Genomic DNA, 25,039 nt, shown 5'->3' with positions numbered 1-25,039 from the left:
CAAGTACTGAGGTGTTTAATAAATAACAGCATGAACAACACAACAACAATAACAACAACATTAAAAGCTTGAATTCATTTAGTATATATACACAAATTGTATATATTTTCATATTTGACTGTATAAACCATAAATATGACATGCAGTCCTCATAACTTAAAACAACCAGGACTTCTCAGACTGAGGTAGGGTCAGGGGCCAAGGGGTTGGATAGATGAAGCTGTTTGTGTATGTGTGTTTGTGTATGTGGATTTGAATGCTATGGTCAGTGTGTGTGTGTGTGTTGGTGAGTGTATGTATGGAGGTGGGGAAGAGGATTACAGTATTGGCAATAAAGCTGCAGTGGCTGTTTAGGAGAAATGTGTGTGCTTGGTTCATAGTTCAGTGGTCAGGAGTTGTCCTCCTCTGTCAATGTCCCAGTCGTCCCGCCCAAGACTTCCGGCTGAGAACACACACACATGCGGCGTTGATGCGGATGAAACGCCAGGCTGTCCGTTCCTTGAAGATGGTGAGGGCGCTTACAAATATGTGTGTGTTGGTGCAGTAGGAGTTCCAGTGGCGACTGTCGATGCCAAGACAGCCTGAGTTGCCTGATTTGGAGCCCTGCTTGCCACCTCGTCCTGCTGGCTTTCCCCCGCTTGCAGTCCCGGAGCCCCTGTGAGTGGGGGATCGGCAGGTGGTCTCATAGAAGAACTGTTTCTTCACCACGTTGTTGATTGTAACGTTGGGCAGCACTGTCACCTCATTCCCGGCTATGTCAGTAGCCCGTGTCAGGTTGCCCACCCAGGTATTTATGCTGTCACATACTGAGTACTCTCCTCTGTGCATGTTGTGTGGTCCTGCTCTGCGCCTCACCCTCACCCCCGTCACCCCTTCAATGTCATAGCCCTCGCCTTCCAGGGCATCGTGTGATGGGGGCACCTCGCTGAAGACAACACGGGGCGAAGAACGGTAACGTCTCTTGGAGAAGAGCTTGGGGTCCACCACTGGGATGGAGGGGTCAGGGGTGGAATCTGATGTGGAGTGCCCGACGACAGGGCTCCTATCGTGGGTGTGTAAAGCTGCCCGATGAGGCCTCTTGGTCCTGTGGTGGCTGGTCCTATGATGCTCCTGTGAAGAATAATGTTCAGAAAGCTGGTCCTCCGCTGTGGTCTGCTGCTGTCCTGCTCTGTGATTGGCTACCGTCTGCTGTCCTGCTTTGTAGTTGGCTGCCCCGGTGCTCCGGGCCAATCCATCTCCCATGTTCAGTACAGCCTGGACGCCTATCAGGAGGAGCAGGACCAGTGGTGACGACCTCATGGGCACACGTCCTGAGCCAAACACAGGAGGAAAAAAAGTTATCTAAAGCACCTAAGGAGTACATTGTTGTTGAAACTGTGGATAGACTGAAAGCAAATGAACAATGCTTGTTATAAATCACTACTTTGACTAATCGTTATCAAGTAGAAATACCATTTCATAAAAACATTTTTCTACATACACAATCCAGATAATTAACAATGAGGATTGAATGTTATTTTTTAGATAGCTGATTTTCATATCTTTATGTTTTTTTTACTCTTGGTCAAACAAATTAAGTATTAAATGATTGATTTATTTTGATTAATTGGAAGAATTATCACAGATTAACTGAAAGTGGTGAAAAGTAATAATTAGCTACAATCCAAGCATACATACATCATCAAGGAGGAACCTTTAACAGCAGCATTAGTATTGAATGAGTTAAACCTGCAATAACTGACTTTTTTTTGCTCATTTGAGTACAGCAGAAACGAGCAGTAAGCACTAATCGACATAACATAACAACACCTTTAAAAATCCATATCAAGGCAAACTTTCTAGCAAACAGTTACTTACACATCCGGCACATACTTCACATCACCATTTATTTGGAGTTGTGTTACCAGCCACCCAATAAGTCCAATATTCACTCTCTGTTTGGGTCTGTTTTGGTCTCCAACAATTCTTAAGAAAAATATCTGGCTCTTTAACTGCTAAATGCTCCTCTATGTTCACAAGCTAGTGACTGACTTTGTGTGCTTTGTGTTTGGTGCTGAGAAACAACACTATGAGAATGAATCAAAACAGCCAGAAAACCAAAAACAGTGAGTTAAAAGATGCCAAAACACTGCACAGGGCTGAGGGGGCTGCACAGTCGGGTGACAATTCTCAATTCTTGTGGGTTCATCGCGTTACTAATATAAAAATAAATAAAATATAAAAACTATTACAAAGCAGGGTCTAAGCACATAATTTTATTGTCTTTAAACCACAAGAGTTGACAACAGATGGGCAGAAATAGACCTTGGTGCCACATAATCAGTAATTGAAGTCAATGAGAGTGAATAACTTAATCATCTGCAACACTTAACCATTATGAAATATTTTGCTGGTGATCAGCGACGTGATTTTGTAAAATGCCAAGTTATTACAGCGGCCTCTTACGCCTTTAACTCCCAAACTACAGCGGATGGAGACAGGAGTTGAGAGAGGAGTGACAACTAGCACAGGTCCCCCCTGGTATTGAAACCAGCACTGTGTGGTTCATAGTCAGATCCTTAACCCCAGAACTATCGGCTCTGCTGGTTAATGTGCTGTCTTTTGTTTTCACAATCTCAAAGTTTAATAACGTAGATCTATGGGAATTAATGCAGCTGAAGTTCAAATATTCACCAAAATTACACATTTACAGATAAATAGCTGAAAAACTAATCACATGATTTTTTTATCAACAAAGAAATGTTTTCTGATATGTTCATGAAGTTTGATCACACATTTGGCTATTTAGAACACGTTGTTTGTACAGTACATATTACATAGTTCAAAATGGCGGAAAATGGCGTGATCTGAGAGGGTTTCTATTCTCAAATATTGCAACATCATCCACAGAATCGAGTGGAGAAGAAATTTTGTTTCTAGCTCGTGCAGTTCAGAAGTTATGCATAAAAATGGGAAAACATGAATTATAGCACCACCATGTGGTGAGATGATGAGATTTTTGGTGCCTAACTTTGTAAATGTGGACGCTAAGTGTGGGACCTGTAGGTTCTGACATCCAGACATTGTTAGAGGTGCGTGGACCCCCAAAAATACTGATTAGAGCAGCCTTAAGAAGCATTTTCTGCCACTTCAGGGCTCTGGTTGAGCAACAAATGTTATGTCCATTTTCAGTACTAAGAAAACATCCTGGGTTCTTGAACTTGAATGTTGATTTGTGTGTTGCTGTGGTGAGTGTTTATGTGTACCTGTGGAATGTGTCCAGTTGAAGTGGGAGCCCCTGTGGACTCTAGAGCCAGACTCCAGTGCAGGCCGGGCCCCTCATGCCTGCCATCTGGACCCCCTGAACCACAGCTCTGTAACACACACACACACACACACACACACACACAATTTAATCTAATAGACTACACTTAAACTCAAGAGCGGAACACACTTATGTAGAATACACAGATCATAAAACCTCTCTTTTTCTGCATGTACGCATAGTTAGTGACTTCTATTAACATCCACATATTTGGCACATCTCAACACGGAGTACAAGACACTGCTGCATGACAAAAATCAAAGCATTAAAGACATCCTCTGGTAACAAATATACAAAGCCAGAGTAAAAACCTAACTCACAACATTCTATAAATCTAGATAAGTTCAGATTTGTTTACGTAAAACCTTTCTACTAAATCGAGTAACTAGTTGTTGAAGAAGAAAGAAAGAAAATGCCCTTGCTAAAAGCCTAAGTTGTTATCCTGACAAGGGGCTTTTATCCTCTTCACCTAATGTTTCTCTAAGTAACTGTTTAACTTAAATGATTCTTACGTGATTGGGGTTACTTTTAAAAAACAAAGTGTTCCCAGTAAAAAGGACAATAGAAAACAAAATGGAGCTCATTTTCTATATCACTGACATGGTACATTGGACATATCTACTTTTCCTCTTTCAGACTGTTTTCAACATTAAGTCGTAAAGCACAAGTACCAGAAGGGTGCAAGTGACGTAAAAAGACATTTTTAGTTTAGCAGTGTATGAGATGATTATGAGAGCACAGCAAAACTCTGTGCTGTCAACTCTCTTCCTCTGACCACCATTCCTCTCACTGACACACACAATTTACCATTATCTGACCTTATCTCTTGCTAAGTACACACACACACTCACCATGTTTAACTCTTAGAGCTTGGACTTGCCATACATTAGAATGTGTGGCATTTCACACCTCATTACTTGTTACATATATATTCAAAGTAAAGCACTCCATCATGCATCGTTAATAGGGGATATGAACACATGCGTGCACACACAAACTCTGTCACACATGCAAACAGTGTCTTTCTTAGACATGCATGCCATACATACGCGTGCAGGTATGCATGTAAGCATGTTTTTATGGATAGTTTGCATGCTTAGATGCCGTGATATGTGAATACATACACACACATCCTCCCACACAAACACTCAGAAGGTCACTGAGGTGAGTTGAAACTGGAGTGTCAGTATTTTTGACTTATCTGCACTGTTCTGTAAAACTCATCTTGCTGGTTCGGTTGGAATGTTTAATTTTATTACCTTGTTGTGAAGGGTACGACCTTCTGGCTCCACATCAAACGCATAGGAAACAATTCGTGACTGGTGATCTTTGCAAAGATTAAATTTTATCTAGTTTTTATTTAATCTTTTGTAGTAACCAGGTCTTCTCGAAAAATGACCTGCATTGAAATCCTCCTAGTGTTGCATGATAATAACCAGAAGAGGTCAGTGTTGCCTGCAGCGCCTGCATACATGTAGCCCAGAATTCAAAGATAACATCCAACAGCTGAGAAATATCAAAATATCACTGGCCCTTTTCCCATCAGAAACAGCAACTCAGTTGCATGAGAGAAGTTTAGCATTTTAATCATTTTTAAGCTGAGAATGCTTCCTTGAGATTTCTGTTCATTGAACCCCTTTTTCTACACATGGTTTGTTTGCAAGGCAGTGGTGGAAAGTAAGATACATGCACAGTTTTGAGGAACTTGTACTTTACTAGAACATTTATATTTAATGTTACTTTATACTTCTTTTCTACTACATTTCAGAGGGAAAAAATTATACTATTTTCTCCATCACATTCATATTATAAGTACTGGTCATGATTTTTAAGCTTTTCACATATATCCTATTGTAATCTACGCAATATATGATTATATAATTGTTATTTTACTTAAGATTAAGATTTTTCATTCAGTACAAATCATATGACGAACTTTCAAATATGGTGCATTACTGTAGATTAAACGACCCAAAAGCATGTAAAGTAGTTACCTGAAATAGCCACAAAATGAAAACTAAAAAAAGTGTGGTCATTCTACATAATGAGTACTTTTCTTGTAATATATTTTTTGCAAATAATACACATCTATGCACTTTAGTATGTAATGGATTATTTCATCATTGTGGTATTGTTGCTTTTACTTAAATAAAAGATCTGAATATTTATCGCCACATGGTCAGTTTGGCATTGCATCTGCAAAACTAAGTAATCTTGGGAGATGGAGAGGGCCATTGTTTAAGAATTTAGATAAACTGACCTACTAGTGATATCTTTCGGCTTCAATAAACACAATCACACACATACAAACACACCCACACACTCTCATACACACATGGAGCTGGTCCAAACAAGCAGTAAGTTGATTGATCCAGGCTGACGAACAGCTCACTATTTACATGGCCCAGGGTGAGCCGGGAGGATCCTAATGTTAAAACTATGTGGCTTGTGTTTAATGCCAGTGGAGCCAGCATAAACACTGCAGAGCGGGAGCACAGGGGTCAGAGTGGTTTATAGAGCACCTCTGACTTATAGGATTACTTCAGCGCTGGATCAGAATCTGTCTGGCTATCCCCCCGACCCTCTCACACAAATACTGTATGCAAATAATAAACATACAGGCACCACCATACATACAAACATACATACACAAAGTCGCGAGATGCTCCTGAGGTGTTCTAGTATTTCAGTGAGCAGGGTTTGGATGTGCTCCCAATGCTGTTTGTTTGTTTTATAGTTTTGCGGAAACAAAACCCTACTCTGTTCCAGAAATTGTGTATGGAAAGTTAAATATTTTAGCCACATCTGCAGGGTGATGACTGGGCCTGGAACAGAAAATGTTAGATGAAATGGTCCAATGGATTTTACATACTAACATACATCCTATATCAGACTGTGGGGGAAAAGTGATCCATATGGTACTTATAAAACAGGAAGTCTGAATGGTGTGTGTGTGAGGCTCCCTGCATTTTGACGTGCCATGGACTTGGAGCGGCTTTCCGCTTTAAAGTCCAGGCAGAAAAATCGTCGACTAAATAATGACATACGTATTCCAAATAACAGACACAGTATGGTTCATATTTCCAGACAGGCAAAATACTGTATTAATACACACTGGTATAAACAAAGCGGTGGTTCAAAATTGTTTTATGATTCATATATTGTACAGTTCTGAAGTTTACCAAGGAGGATGTTTATGAAAACAAACTTTGTAAAACAACCTGAAGAAACTTGTACCCATTTGTAAAGAAGATCCCTTCCTCACAACAGGCTGATTTCCCAGTTTTGCCAAACTGTAAATCAAGACCATTTCAGTTGGGTCATCCATCACCTTCAAATGCTACAATGACATGAGTGCTAGAGGCAACACAAGACACTATCTGGTTAAACAAGATTGCCAAAGTTGATGAAAGTGTGTGCAAAGTCACGCAGCGGCTAGGTTATGACCTGGAAAACCAATCATTAGGGAGCATGAGAGGAAAACAGTTGAGACAGAGACTAATTACTTAGCCCAAGGCAGTGGAGACCCGCCACACATTTACTGGTGCTGACTATACAGTAATAGCCAGTAACACATTTTCATTTAGTCTGCCAGTCCACAAAAATGCTGCACGGATCAGATTCTGGTACCTACAAGCTGCCAAATGACTACTTGTGGCTGCAGCACAGTGTGTTGACTGTGGTACAGTAATGACAAGGCAGGTGGGCCAAAACATGAGCAGTTAAGGAGAGCATTGCTTGCTATCAGTCCGAGGTTAGTTTACAGTTAGCGGGGCTTTCTTCCTATCTGTGTGATACATTAGTCATTAGTTACAAGACCTTGTTAAAAGACGTGCAGGAGCGGCACGTCAACAGTTCTCTCAAACAAACACACACCTCGGCCTCGGCGCGATGACAACAGCATCAGATTATGAGCGGGTGAGAAAGAGAGGCCGACAGCTGCAGAGACAGAGAGAGGAAGAGAGAAAAGAAACAGAGAGAGGGTGATGTGGTGAAAAAGAGAGGAAGGTCAACAGTTTCTCTGTGTCTTTCATCAGCTCAGTGTGGTGTAGTTCCTCCTGCTGTCATCCACTGGAAATAATTATCACGGGGGATGAACGCCAGGTCAACTTGCTCTCTTTCACTTTTACACACACCCACAAATGTTTGAAGATATATACTTTAAAGAAATTGTATCCAATGTTCATTAATCAATGTTTGAAAATTGCAATTGGTCTTCCAGGACCAAACAAGTTTTTTGGAGCAGGTTGAATGTCTTATTTGAAATGGAAAAATGAAGGGTTGCAACAGAATTAACATGATCAAATGCACATACATTATATTAACAATTCATGGTATTCTTTTCACCTCACAGAGCCATACTTAGAATTGTAATGCCTCCATTTCTTGTCCAGTCACAGTTAAGTCATGCAAAATGATGTCATGCAGTGTCTGTTAAAAGCACAAAAGTTACACTCTCCAAACATTCTTGAGTGGCTGTCAGTGAGCTGGTTATTCTTGGAAACACTTTAAAAGTCTCGGATGGGGAATTCGCATCACAGGTTAGACAGTCAGAAAAACTCTGTAAAACAAACTATGGAAAATGCATGTTTTCGATAAGCCAGACAATCAGTCAAAATCATAAAGCACAATTCCTTATGATTCTGCGAAATGTGATGTTACACAGACTTGGTCCATTCACACAGACATCATTCATCTATCAATGAAGTATATGAAGACAGGATTTAAAATAAACAAAACTATTTGAAGAACCAGCTTGAAATTAAATGTTCATAGTTGCACAGAACTACATGGTTTTTCAGTCATTCTGTGGTTCATAAACATTTCAATACAATTCTATAATTGCAAATGCAATCAAATGCATACTTTATGGTAGTCAAACTGAAAGTATTTGGTTTGAGAAACAAGGAAGCCATTGATTATTCCTTTCTCCTGTAATTCCAATTTGATTTCCTATCACTGAGTCTTATTTGATGTAGTGCAACTGTGTAGCTTTAAGTGAGCAAGTAAAGATTAACTGTTCATTATCAGATGAAACAATGACAGATAATACTGTAGTTACACATCAACGAGCCCATTTGAGGAGCTGTTCTGCACCTTTGTTCGTCTGCCCATAGCTATAATTCAAGACTGGCTGAAAAACAAAAGTGAGCGCTATCAGTCTATAGCATGTGACAGCTGTAATATGAGTAGCAGAGATGAAAGAGATCAGCTTCTGCCCTGTCCTTTCCCCTCGTCTTCGTGTTTAAAAGACATTTGCTGTGAGAACCAAGGCACCTGTTGTGCATCAGGGATACTTCAAACAGCAAACTCTGCTGCTCTAGCCTCAGGACACAGGAAAAGAGAGACAGGCAGCGTCAAACTGACAGTAACACGCAACCTGTTAAAGCACTTGACTCCTCAGTGCAATGAGAAATGATGCAAGATACCCAGAACAAAAGAACATTTATTGGACAAAGTATCATGTTATTAACTGCTAGGATATAGGGGGGAAAAACATATGCAGTACTTGACATCATCTTGTATTAGCATGAAGGGTTTGCTTGGCACAGCCATAAAATATGTCCTAGCGTGTACAACGCAGGTAAATGCATTTCCAACTTTGAGATGTATTTCTCTAGAAACACATAGTTTTCAAAAGACTGACCTTTTATTCAACTTAGCTGGATGGTACTGGCAGCCACACAGAGGCATGTACTTCACACATCCTCTGAACGTTTCCCAGCTCACTAACACACTGCCAACAAGACCTCTGAAATATATCTGTGGCCTCAGGTTTTATGACCAACCATTTCAGACAAATTTACCTGTAATGAAACCATAAATGAAGCTGGTGCCATGCAGGGAGGAGGAGTATCAAGAAGTCTGTATTTGAAGTTCATTTCTTGTTTTGATTAGCAAGTATATGTGTGGTTGGCGTATGTGGGATTTTTTTTTTTTTTAACATATATACAATCATTTTACACAGATGTTTCTCTTCATTAGCTGTAGTAAAATAAAAGGTTGTATATCTGTGCAGGGCATCTTGAGAATATCAGGGAAGCAGGGAGCCAAGGTGTGGAAACTAAAAAGAACGAGTGTTGGCAATCAGCCAGTCTCTTCATCCTGCTTTTTCATGCCTTTCTCTGTGTCTGTTTCTTTCTGTCGATCTGTCTCTCATTTATCCAGGTTCTCCCATTGTGCTCCTCAAATGTGACCTAATGTTCGCCTTCTTTCTCACGGTTAAAAGCCAGCGATAACTTCCTGGATACATGGCCGTTTCTGTGTCTAACAGCGATAACAGATTTCAACACTTTAAGCATATGTTGGCAGGTGCAGAGCACTGCTATGGCTGGTTGGATCTGCTCTATTATTTCCTCGTGTTCATCTTGAGTAAAACTTACACAACCAATTTCTGATCACATCCATAGGATGGAGCAAGCCGAGCAGCTGCACCTCTACTATTAGATTTGAGGGAGCAAACGTGTGCTTTTGCATCCCCACTTTTTGATCACACAACTTTGCTATTTTTAAACATTTGAGCTAGTTTGGATCAAAAAAATAATTCTATCTGGCCATGTCATATGTAGTATATGAATTAAAATTTACATTTGTAGCATCCCGTCCTTACCTAGTCTCTTACAGCCGGAGAACTACATAAACTGGAGAACCACATAAGACAATAAATTACGTTTATTCTGAATTACGTGCATTCTGAATATCTGTCTGGTTGGTTTTCAGTCATTTTGCTGCACTTGGACAAGTCAAGATCAATGTCAGACAGTCACTCTGACTCTGTTGGTGCAGGCTAAAAATTAAACATCAAAGTTGATCTTGCAAGAAGATGAGACCTGATGATGCTGAGGCACAGGAACAGGTAGATTAGATAGCTTGTTGGATGTCAAAGCTAAGACAGTCAGTATCCAAGTCTGTTAGCTATGTAGTGTGTTATTGGAGTAGCTAACTAGCTTACGTTAGCTTGGCTGATGTTATAGGTCATGGTGTGGTGTGCAAGGAAGTAAATTGAGAAGCTGTTTAGCTAGCTACTGTAACACACTACATAACTAATAGACTTGGATAATACTCTCTCTCTCACACACACACACACACACACACACACACACACACACACACACACTCCCCCACACTCCTTGCCTGTCACTAATCTTGCACCCCCACATTTAACTATAACTAGGCCCTCTCTCTGGAGATCTGATCCCCCTGTCTCTGTTCCAACTTGGCCGTCTCAAACCAAAACTGTGTGTGTTGTTTTTTTTTTTATATTTGTGGTCTACAAATAATTGGCTACTGCTTCAGAAGCTGTAATGTGATTTCTCTAAAGACATGCCACATACACACATACAGTAGGATTTAAAATAGCCATCCCAGTGGAAGGAATTTGTCTTGGAACTGGGATCATTAAAACTGTTGGACTTGTGTCTTGTGCATATGGCTCCACTTTTACTGTTTCACTAATACAAACTGCCCAAGAAAAGTCTATGTCCAAGTATTGAGTCAAGACAGAAAAAGTAGGCCAATTCAGTTTAGCTGAATGAAAATACCTACTAATTAAATCCACCCCATGTACCTGACAAAAATGGGGCACAATTGTCATGATCTTGTGTCTCCCTAACCTACTACTACTCTCTGTGTCGCTCTCTCACTCTCTTTCCCTGTGTGTGTGTGTGTGTGTGTGTGTGTGATTGTGTGAGTGGAGACAGGTGTCCTGGAGTCAGAGCAGTGTCACTGCAGCTGCACCTCATCTCAGTAATCAAGCCTTCTTCAAATATTCAGCCCTGCCGCTACCACTCTGCCAGTTTACTATGCTTCAAGCTACTTCTCATGCATTTATCCTGTTTTCCTGTTGTTGCCTGCTTTTCCTTGCCTAACCCTGCAGTTCAGTCTGCTCTGTCCTTGGCCGCTGTCTCGTCTCCTCGGCCCTTCTTCCCTGCCCTGGACCCCTGCTCCTCCCAGTTTCCAGCCTATGCCTCAGACCCAGTTTTCCAGCTACCTGTCCAAGTTTCCCCTGGTCTGCATTCCCTTTCCCAAGCCTTTACAATAAATAACTTATTTCTATTATATTCCTGTCTCCTCGCAATTGAGTATCTGCACATGGGTTCACCTGCTCCATCCCACGTAATGGCAATAACTTACATTTGTGAATTTTAAGTCACCATAGAGTTGTAAGGTTCTTTTCTTTGACATATCAAGGCTCAAAGGCACTTCAACAGTGACAAAGCTCCTGTTCCTGTCCAAATACTGAAATACAGTTCCAGGAACCACAAGGCCTTGAGTTTGGCGTATACTGTATCTCTCTGGCCCAGTGAAGATCTTTTTTAATTTGCTTTTCAGCTGAGATTTCACACGTCTTGAGCTGCGCAGAATGCTACATGTGGCAAAACTTTAAAGGCTGTTCTTGGCACGATATTCGTCTCAACGTTGCAAAGTCGTGTTTTATTTGTATGGACAACACTGAGACAAAGCAGAGACATGACTACAATGTAATCTCAGCCTTTTCCCCGTTGTCACACATTGTCCTACAGTAAGTGGAACAATAATTTATCATAATACAAAGATTGGAACCTTTTGGTGTTTGTGAAGGGAATCCAAAAGAAACATTTTAGCTGAGAGTAGGACTCAGCAGTAATTACATTTGGAAGACAGGGATGAGTAGCAATTAGAAACTGTAAACTGAAACAATGCAGCCTTTGTACATCAAAGAATAAGATTGTTTTTTTTTTTTACTTCTTTTTTCTGTTGTTTTTTTTAATAATGTGGTTTACAGCACTTTACCAGAAAAATACTTTGTTTAAAATATATTATGTAATACAATGTTTTTTTTTTTTCTGGAGCTGTTTATGAACAGGTGGGCTACAGATTATATGTTATTTCAGTTATGTTATACTGAGAACAATCACACATCAATGAAACTAACATTTTGTTTGTGACCACTGTCAATCTTTAATTCTACTTTTACTACACAAAAGGACCTCACAGACAGTGAATTTCAGTGGTGCAATGCTGTTTTATGCCCTCGTAATGAACTCTTGACTGCTGTCTTGGAACCAAAAACTCTAGGCATGAGGTTCCTCTGGCAATGAAGCAAAACCACAGCCAGAGCACCATGGCTGTGTTAGTGAAAGGCCTTCTCCCACTCTCTCTCCCCCTGTTTTTTCCCTCCCTAGAACCAGGCCCATCCCCAGACACCCCAGCCTCTCCCTGCACTGGACCAGCAGACGTGGGAGGCCAGTCCTCCAGGCCTTGAAGGCAGGATGAACACAATGATTAACATGTTTTCCAGACCCCTAGTTTTTATGACCTTGACATTCAACAATCTTCTCATGACAAGTGGTTAATCTTTTGGCATGGCTGTAGTAATAACTCCCCTTTCCTGGTGAGAATCTAGGATCCCACAGTGGAGCTCTGGGGGGGGGGGGGCAGAGGCAAGAATGCCTGTCTGGTCATGGAGAGAGATGAAGACAGGGATGGAGAGGAAGGAATCAAAAATATCAAGGGATGGGGAGAGGCAACAAGTAATAGAGGGTGGGGTACAGACGGGCAATGAGATGTCTTGAACAAATAAAGGAGCATTTGATAGAAAGAAGCAGAGCAAGGAAGGACAATGTTAGGGGAGCAAAAGGGGAGACAAAGAAAAGTTCAAGGGCAGGGGAGGAAGGAGTAATAAAGGCTGCAGGGAGTTACAAAGCGTTGAGGAGTATGGGACAAATGGTGTTTCATCTCCCAATAGCTTTAACAGCAAAGAACATTTCTTCTGTCTTTGTTCCAGCCGACAGCAAACCAACTGTGCCAGAGCTGATGTAGCTCATGTTGCTTATTTACTCTCAGGGCATCCACTGGAGCGGAATTTGAAAAGCATCTATGTTGTCTTTGCACAGGTTCACTCATGTTGATACTAATCCTAGTGCAACTGTGTCAATGTGCATGTGATTAAAATTGTTAACACTTATCAGCTGAAATAAATCCTGTTTCTGATAAAGATCACTGACTAATGTGAGAACTCATTATGCAAGACTCATTTCGCTGATCGTCCTCATCATCGGCTGATATTACAATCTGATATCTGTGCTCGGAAAGCATCTTTCAAAGGGTTTGCGCTTTGAAAGACGGTTATATATTCTATTCAGTTCAATGAAATCGAGCCATGTGACACTTTGACTGCATGCTGTTGAAAAAAAAACAAAAAAAACAGAGATCATGAATGAGTCACCCAGGTAAATTTTCTAGAGAACATGGGGTGAAATGAGTGCGTAAATGGACAGTTATGCTCAGTCAGACACCCAAGTTTTTCCATTACGCCCTACCTGTGATGCACTCTCACCTGATGCCATGAGCATGGGTGTGGGCCCATAGACGTAAAATGGTTATATATTCAATTCAATTCAAAAAATCCTTATTGTCCCCAGTTGGCAATTCTGGTGCAGCTTAAAAAACATGGGAGAAACATTCTTTGCACATGAAAACAATAAAAACACTATAAACAACAAGTAATTGCAATAAACATCAAGTTTACAAAGTGCAATGAGTAAAAAAGTGCAAGTAGTATAAAGTACAGATTGCAACAATAAAAGGTGGACTATAGTTAATGGTTAATGGCAGCAATTGCCTTATGAAGGAGCCTTGAGCTCTGGAGCTCCTGAGCCTAAGGACCCTATACCTCTGCCCAGAGGGCAGAAAATGGAACTCCGGGGCCAGGATGGAGATGGCCTTTCTGACCAGGTGTCTGTTGTACAGAGCAGAGAGACTGAGCTGGGACACCCCTGTGATCTTAGCAGGTGTTCACCCCTCTCTGTAGCTTTGTTTTACTTCTCACTTTAAGATTCCCAAACCAGCGGATCAGGATAAAAGTTAAAATTGATTCAATAAGAGAAAAAAAGAAGAAAGAGAGGACAGAGTTTAGCTTCCTCAGTAAACACAGTCTTTGTTGTGCTTTGGAGTGGATGGCATTTGTGTTATCCTCCCATCGCTGTTTGTCGTTGATGATTGTACCCAGGTATTTGTAGGTATTAACAATATCAACTGTGTCATCTGCTATGACAGCCTGAGATGGAGTAGGTGGGAGTTTTCTAAATCAATCAGCATGTCATTCATTTTGCTTGTGTTGATCTTTTGGTGAGAAGCTTTACACCAGTCATCTAAAACCTTCCTGTGTGCAGACCCATCATTGTGAAGCTGACTGACAACAACAGAATCATCAGCGTATTTTAAATAAAGGCTCTTGCAGCTGTCAGTATACAGTATGTACAGTAAGGGGGATAAAATACAACCCTGAGGAGAACTAGTGGAGGAAAGCAACTCAGAAAGCCAAGTTTACCCTTGTTAGATGGCTGTAGAGGAGGTTAAATAAGGTGAGTGTAGCTTCCTCCAATCCCCTATTGCTCCTATAGGTGAACCGCATGGGGTCCAATACGGCTTCCGTTTTGTTAATGATAATAGTTTTGATGATTCTCTCAAAACATTTCATCAGCTGGGACATGAGAACAACTGGTCTAAAGTCGTTCAGCTCTTTAGCAAACTTTTTCTGCAACGGGAACGACAAAACCTTTTTTTTTTTTTTTTTTTTTACCAGCGCCTGGGTGCCCTCTGTAAATTCAGAGAGGTCTGAAATATGTGGTGTGTGATGTTGCAATGTTGGCTGGCACAGGACTTTAGAGTTCTACCACTAACACAATCAGGGCCAGGGCCTTTTCTGATGTGGGTAGATTTGAGTGATTTTTAAAACCATAGACTGCTCTACAACAATTGGTTCTCCATGGACCCACGTGCACTGATACAATAACCTTCTTCTTTAAAGTCATGTTCATCAAATCTCAAATAAAAGTCATTAAGTCCATTTTCCAGGTCAGTGTTATTGTCAAAGGAGCCACAGGGAACAGTACCCCCACTAGCCTTCTCTTGCACCCCTACCATAGTCTTACTCCCCTCTTCCTAACTTTATCATTTTGAAGATGCTTGTGAGGATTTCTTAACCATTCACTACTCCAGTTGTCCAAAGTGTAGAGATCGGCCTCTGGGAAGGAGCCAGCAGATTGTTTTGTTTTCACTGGAGGGGGAAATCTCGGTTGTATTGAATCCTGTTGTCCTGCTTGGTTTGCAGGAGTAGACCGCAGGTAGTATAGAGCAGAGTCCAGAGAATCAAAATATGGAGCCTCTCCATGATGACTACACTTTGGCTTGATACTACTTTTTTTCTTAAGGCATATTATGATAATAAGTTAATTTTACATGAAAGTGAGAACAGTATTTGAAATGCAGTTACAATACAGTGAAAGTGCTCTGGCTGCAAGCTAGCGTTAAGCGATGCCTTCCACTTTAAATTGGTGTAACATAGATTTTATTTGATAAACTTAATTCAATTTTCTTTTAGCCATGTGGTTTGGGGCAAAGGGTCGACCAGCCAGCACGGCACATCTTAAGCATATACAGAAGGGATTAAGTATCTCGCTCCAGGACACTGAAGCAAAATATGTAAAGAACCTCACTCGCATGGAGACATCCTGCTGCCATGAGGCCTTAAAAAGCCATCATGCATAACTGACAGCGTCTTTACAGTAACCTCACAACCTACTCTTGTTATTTGATCTGTTTTTCAGCTGCACTGTTAGCATGGCTCTAAGGATGGTGATGTCAGTTGGTCCAGACTGAAATATCTCATCAAGAATCAGATGGATTGCTGTGAAATTTTGTACAAACGTCCATGTTCCCCAGAGGATGATTAATGACTTTGGAGATCCCCTTTTCCTCCTGTGCCACCAGCAGATTAAAGTTTTCTTTTATCCTGTCAAATATCTCAACATCTATTGGATGGATTGGCACAAATATGCCAGATAATGAATCCCAATGACTTTGGTGATCCCCCGATTTTCCATCTGGAGCCATCATCGGGTTGACATTTCAATTTGTCCAATACTTTGGTTAATGACTAATTGGTTAATGTGAATGGTTAATGACTATAGACCTGAAGACCAGAATTAGCAAACATTACCATGCTAACATGCTCATTAGCAGTAAGTGTTAAGCTGGTGAACATAGTAAATAAAGCTATTTAGCATATTAGCATTGTCATGGTGAGCAAGTTTGCATTTTGACAGCGTTTAGCTCAAAGCACTACTTTGCCTAAATACAGACTCACAGAGTTGCGAGTATAGCTGAAACTGTCTTGTTCTTTTTGAGCTTACATCAAAAACAAAAAGTAAAGGACACACTTTTAACATCTTGTGTCATTCTCAGTAAGATGCTCACAATCAATGTTTTTAGATCTTAGATGATTTTAGATGTCATCATTTTTTAGATCTGTACCTGCTTTGAATATTGAGCTTTGTTCTCTATAAAGAAAACAAGTACAATGCGCTTTGTTGTACAGTTACAGATGGCCTTGTCAGGATGGTGCTGAATCCTCTGGAGAATGTAAAAAATTTGATGTCACTCCCAGCGTTTGCTTGATTACAGTCTCACCCCTCTTTCTAAAGACTTGACCGAGCCATTTTCTATTCTGTGTGGTCTCCACATCGTTCTGTCATCTCTCTCTCTCTCTCTCTCTCTCTCTCTCTCTCTCTCTCTCTCTCTCTCTCTCTGTGCTTCTGTGTCTCTCTGCCTCCCTATCTCCCTCGATTCATATCTCCCCTCCCTCCGTCTCTCTACCCCTCTATCTGATGTCAACCACCTGTCTGTGTGGGACCTCCCAGGCCCATCCTCTGTCTGTTAGCAGCATGCCATGTTCAGCATGTGAGCAGAGCTATGGTGAAAGAGATAAAGTGACTGCTTTCCAGTGTGCCTGCATGTGTGTTTGTGTGTGTATGTGACCTGCAGCCAGAGCGAACATGAATTAATATTTACTGTGGAGTCTGATACACAGGCTTAACAGAGAATCCAGCAGAGAGAACTGGCTTCCTACAGCCTCAACCTACCCCAAAACTCCTCATGGCACACCATTTATCTTCAGGTTTTAATAAAAAAAACTTGATGACAGATGAAAGCAGAGGTTCTTGTAAATCCTTCACACCTCGGTAGTTGTTGGCATCCTGTCCGGCTAAAACAACTACAGGAACGCCTTATTAATTTGTGCTTGTTGTGTAGGGGACCAATCTGTTATTACCAGCCAGTGGCTCATCCTCCTGCATACTGTGCATTCTCAAATCGGCATAATCCAAATAAGTGCATAGTAAGTGGCTTCACTTGTATCCTTGGGGCTAAGGCGTGTGTGTGTGTGTGTGTGTATGTGTGTGTGTTTGATGCGCATTCAACACAAACACACATACACATACACACGTACACACATGTCAATTACTCATACACTTGTACAAACCACATTCCTCCAATGCTGGTGTGGTTTATGTTTCTATTTCCTCTGTGTATTTTCTTTGTTTGAGTAAACTTGATCTCTATAAATAATATGTAAGATCAGAAAAAACACAAGCATCTAAAAGCAAAGGCTAATTTTCTATTATTTGAGGCTTTGAAGTAAATTTGAATATTTGAAAAGATCAAGTACTCTTGTTCTGTTGATGGCAATGAGGGAGAGTTTCATGTCCAGACAAGCTGTAGTCAGCCTACCAATCAGGAAAGAAAGGGAAGGAAAGTGAGAACGAGGCCCTGTCATCACACCAATCCAAAAGCACACACACACACACATAAAAGGAGTTGCGGTGAAACAATTCAATACACTAAACGTGCACTAAGTCAACAGATTAAGACCACAACACTGTTATTCTAGCAGTAAGCACAGACGCTGTAATTTGGTGATTTATCAGCTACTGTGTGTTTGGGCTGCGTGCACATGCATGAGAGGAAAGCAAGCCATATCTGAAAGTCATAGAGGCATTTAATGTGGAATGACAAGGCATGTCTGCACATTTAGTTGTCATTTTTTTGAAGCATATACAGTGAATACACGCACATGTGTGCAGACATAGAAACAGAAACACGCAGACACAGGCAAACATAACCCTTTGATAGAACACCTGTCGAAATCAGATCTTCAACAGTCAAACACAAAGACTAACTTACATTAACAGCCCTGGATTTAGTTCTCAATGCATGACAAAGTCCAAACATAGGACTGTATTATTCTTGATTTTGTGCAGTGCATACAAGCTGAAAACCAGGTCCATATGGGAAAAAGGTGCTGGGACAAAATAATTCTGCCTATGTCTGACAAGAATATCCAGTAATTTACAAATGTCAAACAATGTTAGCTGTGATTTCCATCGTATAAATTTGCTCCCAAACATTGTGAGAAGTTGTTTGTAAAGGAAATGTCAACAAGAATTACTGCAGAAAATAACGTTGCAGGTTGCGTCACATTTCAGTGTTTTCCATTCTGCCCTGTGCTCTCCGCTCCTGTGCCACATTGTTCGGGATCCTGACATGTGGTGACCTCTGGATCCCCGTTTTCCTCCACAAACACAAATGTAACCCTGAGCCCGAACTCTGACCTTTTACCTCTCCCACTGATTCCAGACTGAACACTTCAGCTGGTTCACTTTACACCAGATGTTCTTATCCCTTTCTGTGTGTTGACCTGTGGCAGACTGCAGCTCTGGTAACCCAAAAGATAACCAAAGTAGGGCCTGGGTTTATGTTTTGACCCATGAATTATCATCTCCTCATTTTTCCCCAAACAGGGATGCTTTGTTCTAGATGAGCAGACATTGCATATTTCTCACAGAGACAGAGAAAAAGTTCTTTTGCTAAATTATATGTTTTATTATTGTAAGGTAACATCTGTCATCTAAGTTAAGGTTGGACTAGAAGTGACATTAATAACTACATTTTGTACTCACTGTTTCAGCAAAACATGCATCAACTATTTTATTTACAAATGCATTAAGCTAAAGAGCAAAATAACAGAAGATAATAGGATTTTAATAATAACATTTTTTCTTTCTCTTATTAAAATGCTTTTCCTTCTTTGTTGGCTTTCAACAAGGTTTGAAAATGCTTTGGTTATCATGCAGCTTTACACACTGTGTTATATTCTGACTAATATGTGACTCAAAAATTCTTGATTGATATGCCACTCCACAGTGCTTTGACATAAATAATGCTAGCAGTATGCAAAGACACAAAATGACTCTATAAATACTATATAAATACTATAAAAAGGTCATCCAGTTGGAAAGCAGTGGTTTTACGTGATAGGCCTGAGTCATAACAATTTGGTTTTCTTGGATCTGGGGTCAAAAACAAATGGGATTTTGTTTTTGGTAGCTGACAATGCTGCCAAAACTGTGAATGTCCAGGAAGCAGGGGAAGAGGATGCTTTAGGAAAAAGTGTAGAAAAGTGGATCAGAGGATGATCAGGTCTGCAGGTAATGGTCATGCATGATTCAAAGTCAGGTCATCAAGAATATTTAACTGAGACCAATTGTTATGAACAACATCCTTCACTAATAAGGCTAATAACTACTGTGTCTACTGGGAGAAGATTATGAGCAGCCTGCCTCAAGCTTCTGTGATCTGATAAGAGTAATCAGACATCACTGTTCTGTGTGAACAAACCCTTAATTGTTTTTTTTTGTTGTTGCCAGCTGGCACTGTCCCAGATTTTCTAGTAACACTTGTACTTGTGTCAAACTAAGTCTAGTGGTTTGGTATCATTAGCAAGTAACAAGGAATTTCCGGGAGGCCTGTAACAAATGTGTGTAGCAGTATAGTACTGCAGGACACGACAACATTAGTAATTTAATTCAGTTACATAATTCCAATAATTACTGGTCTAAATCGCTATTCTAAATTAGTGTCCATTGTAACCCTGATGTTTTACACTGCATAAACGGTTAAATTGTAACTGATACTTCAACCAAAGATACCATGTTAAACAAAATAGGTTTAAAACAGACAATTGTTCTCACTTTTCCCTTTTTGCTATGTTTGGAAAGTGTCTATTTTACAAGTGCAACATCTGCACTCTGCGGTAAAAATAAAGATGATCTGAGGATTGTGAAAAATAGGAAACAATGAACTTGCTGAAAGAATGCCCCAATGTAAATCCTCTCGCTTCTTTTATAGGGACATATGTGTCCCTATAAGCACATTGTGCTTTAGCATACAAAATCCTGTACAGTGCATTACCAAAAGTTAACCTGGTGGGTTTCACAGCAGGGGTTACGTAAGTAATAAAGTTTGTGACACACCTCAGAGTGTTATGTGTAGTTTATAGAGGCAAAATCATTATAGGACCATTACAATTATTTTTGAATATACATTGTTTATTCAGTGATTTCTGTAATTGTAGTCTTTAAAGGTTCCTGCAGTTAGTGTTAGACCCTGAGGTTAAATTGACAGTCCAGGTGTGCTGTCGCAGCCTCACCCTACCCGGCCCAGGTGTACTATACAACACTGCAGTCTAGACAGCTCACACCATTCCAACCTTTTATGTGTTTAAGGGGCACGTCTCCATACTGAAGAGCAGTGAACAAAACAAAGTACATGTTGAAATCTCTGTTATGTTTGGAACTGAGGAATTTTCAAACACGAAACACAACACAACTTCTATTGATCCGAATTGATAAGATAATTAGTAGGACACAAATTGTATTACAATTTACCAATGCATTCATGTACCCATTCACCTGACATAAAACTTTACAATGAGGTACACAAAATCCAGAGATACCAAGCCACAAATCTATCAACCACTGTCTAGCTTACCGATTAACTAGTAAGCATCTAGTCTAGCTGTTTTATCTACCATGTTAACAATATTTTGTAATGCAAATTGCATTAATTGTGCTTAAAGGAGGAGAAGAAAAAAGGTCTCTCTCTCTCCCTCTCTCCTTCTCTCTCTCTCTCTCTCTCTCTATCTCTATCTATCTCTATCTATCTCTATCTATCTCTCTATCTCTCCTTCTCTCTCTCTCTCTCTCTCTCTCTCTCTCTCTCTCATATACACACATATATGCACACACAAACACACTGGTGCACCAGTACTAACAGAGAATAGATAGAGAAAGCTGTAATTCAGCTTCAAAGGGAAACCTGAGAGGGTCATGAATAATCACAGACATCTTTGTCTGCAGGGGGAAAACAGCACTGTCCATCTGTCCTCCATACACATACACACATTAGGTTATGTTTGTTTATGCCATTTTATATGTCGTTTTTGGCTGGACAGCAACAGCAGGGCCAGCCCTACACACGCATCTGTCTGTCTGAGTCACTGACTGACTGACTAACTGACTGAGTGATGAAGTCACACCATTGGTCAGCTGAAGCTTAAGTATCCCAGAATGCATTTCACACCAACTGATGGCAAGCAGCAATGGCGGAGATTAAACTGTTGTAAATTTCGCTGTAGGACTGTTAATATGTAACTTTATTAAGTTTTAATATTTTTTCAGGCGAGAATAGTGCCACTATTACCTACTGAAGGAGACTGTCGTGTGACAGTTACGTGAGAAGAGAGGATCTGTGCGCCATCGCCAGTGTAACTTACTGTCAGTTTCCACATGTTACATGCATCTAGAGTCTTTTCCAAATAAAACACTTCCGTGTTCATGGTAAATAAAATAAAAGTAATATAACAAATATATTTGCGAATGAAAACTTTACACACATGAAATACACTGTATCAGGGTCATTTACACTTAGCATTAATGATTAATTTGATAGTTACTGAGTTATCATTAGTTATCATTTTTCAGATTGTTACATACAAATAAACATCTTAAAAACGCTGGCGATGTCCATGTCTGATGGTAACCAGGCGATGTACAAATTTAAAGCCCTCTAGCGTTTCATACACAGTCCAGTCATATACTAGGTTTTGACTTAGTTCTGTTAGCAATGCCATTAGGTGCATTTTTGGGTTTGAAGAATATATCAAGTATGAATATTTCCATTTTCAGGCCTATCAAAGTTTAAAAAATCTCAGACTTTTATGCCGTCAAAAATAAATGTTGTTGATATGCAGAAAAGAAAACTATGCTAACATAGATAAATCAGAAATGCCCCATTGGTCTCCAAACATCTGAAACATTATGCATGATTGACAGATAGCTAAGCCAGCAGGGGTGCCAATGCTTACTCAGTTGTAGATTACAAGCCAAGGGACAGCCAATTAAAGTTATATCAGCAGTGGTACTGGGAAAAAAAGGCTGATATATGTGGCTCACAATATGATGTTGGCTATACGGATGTCTCCAGCTTGTTCCACAAGCCAAGGTGTGAGATAAGAGATATTTATTGTGAGATGTAGAGTAAGAGCTACTCACGCAAATATTTGTTTTTGGTAAATTGTCTATGTCGTTATCACATGTTCTATATGCTCAGATATTATTGTAATTCATATAACAGTTTATGTATATTTTAAATGCATACTATAGGTGGACCAGGCTTAAGTTAAAGAATTCTACAAATTTGGATTGAAATAAGCTTTTGACCGTGTCATAGAGTTATATAGGATATAACATTGTGTAAATAGGAAATAGCACATCAGGCCGGTAATGGACTGGGCTGAGATGTATCTTTTGGATAAGAATCATCTGCCACGATGTTATGAACTAAGTCTTCAAAAAAACCCTCATTCAATGTTTTTCCTGCCTCCTGGACTTGTGAGTACACTGGTTTAATGAAGAAGAAAGTTAGATTTAATAAAAATGAACAGTGAGTAAAGACAGACAATTTGCAGACTAAGTGGATTTAGATTTTGTGTAACCTGTAAAATAGCCATCACATGTCATCTATATTTGGTGTGCTTTACCATTCATGGTCCTTTTGCTTCTGAGTCACCATCATGCAGATGATCAGTGAACATTACTTACTACAAAGTGTAAAAATGTTGTGACTGCATATATGCTAAAAGGTTCACCATTTACACAGATGGTTGAATTGTATGTGCAAAGACAGGGGTTGCCTTTATGAGATCAAAGAGTATTAAATGTAATTTTCTCTTGTTTTGTGTGATGATTTTTTCCACAGGATTCATTTGAGTTGGTCTGAATTATCCCACGTCAACCACATGGACAAAGTACAGCATTTGTTGAGATATCATGTAAAATATATGGTCAGACTGCTGCAGCTTTCTCTTCTCTCTTCCTCTGTGGACCAACAGAGAAGTGATGAAAACACAGTCAGCTCCCCCCTGGCGCAAAAATTTCTTTTTGTGCAGACTGAAGCACCTTTCTCTTGAGAGAGCTATACTCACTGGCGTGTGCTCAAAATTTTGATAAGTTTTCTTATTCAACACAGATGTGCACATGTATATACAATGCTGCAGAAGTGGGCAATGTACAGTTATGTGTGTGTGACAGCTAACTCACTTGTCACTTCCATCTGAATTTTATAAAACCTAAGTCAATACAGCTTACATCCTTTCATCTGCTCCAGATTCTAATTATATCAGAATAACACAATAGGTCTAATGTAGTTAGTGCATCTATTGCAAACAAAGCCTTTGGCTTGTGATGTTTGTTTGTGTGCGTAAATGTTGGTCTGCGGTGACATTCCTCCCCTGTCAAAGCCCGCAAGGAATTCCCTGGTAGGAGTGGCAGGCATGAGGTCTGTGTTTAGCACACATGCTTGCATACAAATACACAATTGCACACAAATATACATATCAGAATATAAAAAAATTGATCAGCTGCACACACACATACAAGCACCGGGCCCCACCCAGACATAAGGATAACCTCACCAACATACTTCATGTTGGACACTGGAGCTCATCAGAATCTACAAGTCCTTTGAGGGTTGTGTAACATGAGCGGAGAGAAAGACAGATAGAAAAAGAGGGGGAGACAGAGACAGATAGAAAAAAATGAGGGAGAGAAAGAAGGTAACCTGATGTCCCAGGAGTTTTCTGAACACTGAACTGGTTCCCATTGAAGTTTGGAGAACCCCTTTTCTTCTAATCCTCACCTCTATTCTCTCTTTCTCTCTCTACCCCCTTTCCTCTTCCATCCATTTACACCTGGCAAACTATTGCATTTGACTGGAGACAATTAAAGAACATAGCCAACAAATCTTAAACTCATAAATTTTAAGTGCCTCCTGTGTGTCCACTGGAATTTTCTACCCCCAATGGAGGACTAACTGGCCGCTGCGGAGCTCAATCCCAATTCAGAGGCTCCACTTTCACTTAATGACAGGTATGGAGAAAACTTTAGGTCCACATTTCTGAGAGAAACTCTTTTCTTATCTCCTCTGTTTCTCTATTTCTCTATCCAATATTTACACACCACACACATTCACACCATGCTTAATTACAGTTTTAAAAGAACAAGATAGTACTCACCACCCTGTTAATACTCCTTGCGTTTTCTCCCCTGTGAGTGAAAACTTCCAGAGAAAGTCTGTTATATTCCACCTCACTCTCCAGGCCAAGGGCAGAATTATCCCAAACTCCAAATCCCGCTCCTGCTTTTAAAGCTGTGAATCCAGGTCTCAGGCCATCCACTTCTGTCTGTCTCCCTCCCACACTCTTTGGGAAATGGATTGTTCTAAAAGTTTAGTATGAGGAGTCCCAAAAGCTGCTCCCTCCCTCCTGTGTGGCTCACCGCAGGTCCTAGTGCCTACTTCTTCCACGTGCTTCTGTGAAAAAAAAGCACAGCTGCTCCTAATTTACACCTAGCTGCAGTTATTCATTCCCTCTTTCCATTTGTCCCTTTTGCGTAAATTGGTGGAAATAAACTTTCACCCGGGGATGATTCAACTTCTTTTCATGTGAGACTTGACGTCACCTAATAGTGCGGTCAAGCTTTGCCCTGTGCAGTGAAAGCTTCCCAAGATTGTCATTGT

The 25,039-nt window shown here is 40.3% G+C and overlaps 1 protein-coding gene across 1 annotated transcript; it reads right to left on the bottom strand.

Annotated features, from left to right (window-relative positions):
• Positions 1 to 24,726, bottom strand: ngfa (nerve growth factor a (beta polypeptide)). The gene is made up of 3 exons (XM_042408635.1): positions 24,537 to 24,726; positions 3,246 to 3,353; positions 1 to 1,310 (listed from the first exon to the last, which is right to left on the bottom strand). Exon 3 carries the CDS (start codon positions 1,297 to 1,299, stop codon positions 409 to 411), a length of 891 nt encoding a protein of 296 aa, XP_042264569.1. The 5' UTR covers positions 1,300 to 1,310; positions 3,246 to 3,353; positions 24,537 to 24,726; the 3' UTR covers positions 1 to 408.
• Between the last annotated feature and the right edge of the window lie 313 nt (positions 24,727 to 25,039).

This window comes from Thunnus maccoyii, chromosome 4 (assembly GCF_910596095.1).
Source record: "Thunnus maccoyii chromosome 4, fThuMac1.1, whole genome shotgun sequence".
Lineage (NCBI taxonomy): Eukaryota > Metazoa > Chordata > Actinopteri > Scombriformes > Scombridae > Thunnus > Thunnus maccoyii.
The sequence above is the reverse complement of the archived record's forward strand: the minus strand, read 5'-3'. Positions and strand labels throughout refer to the sequence as shown.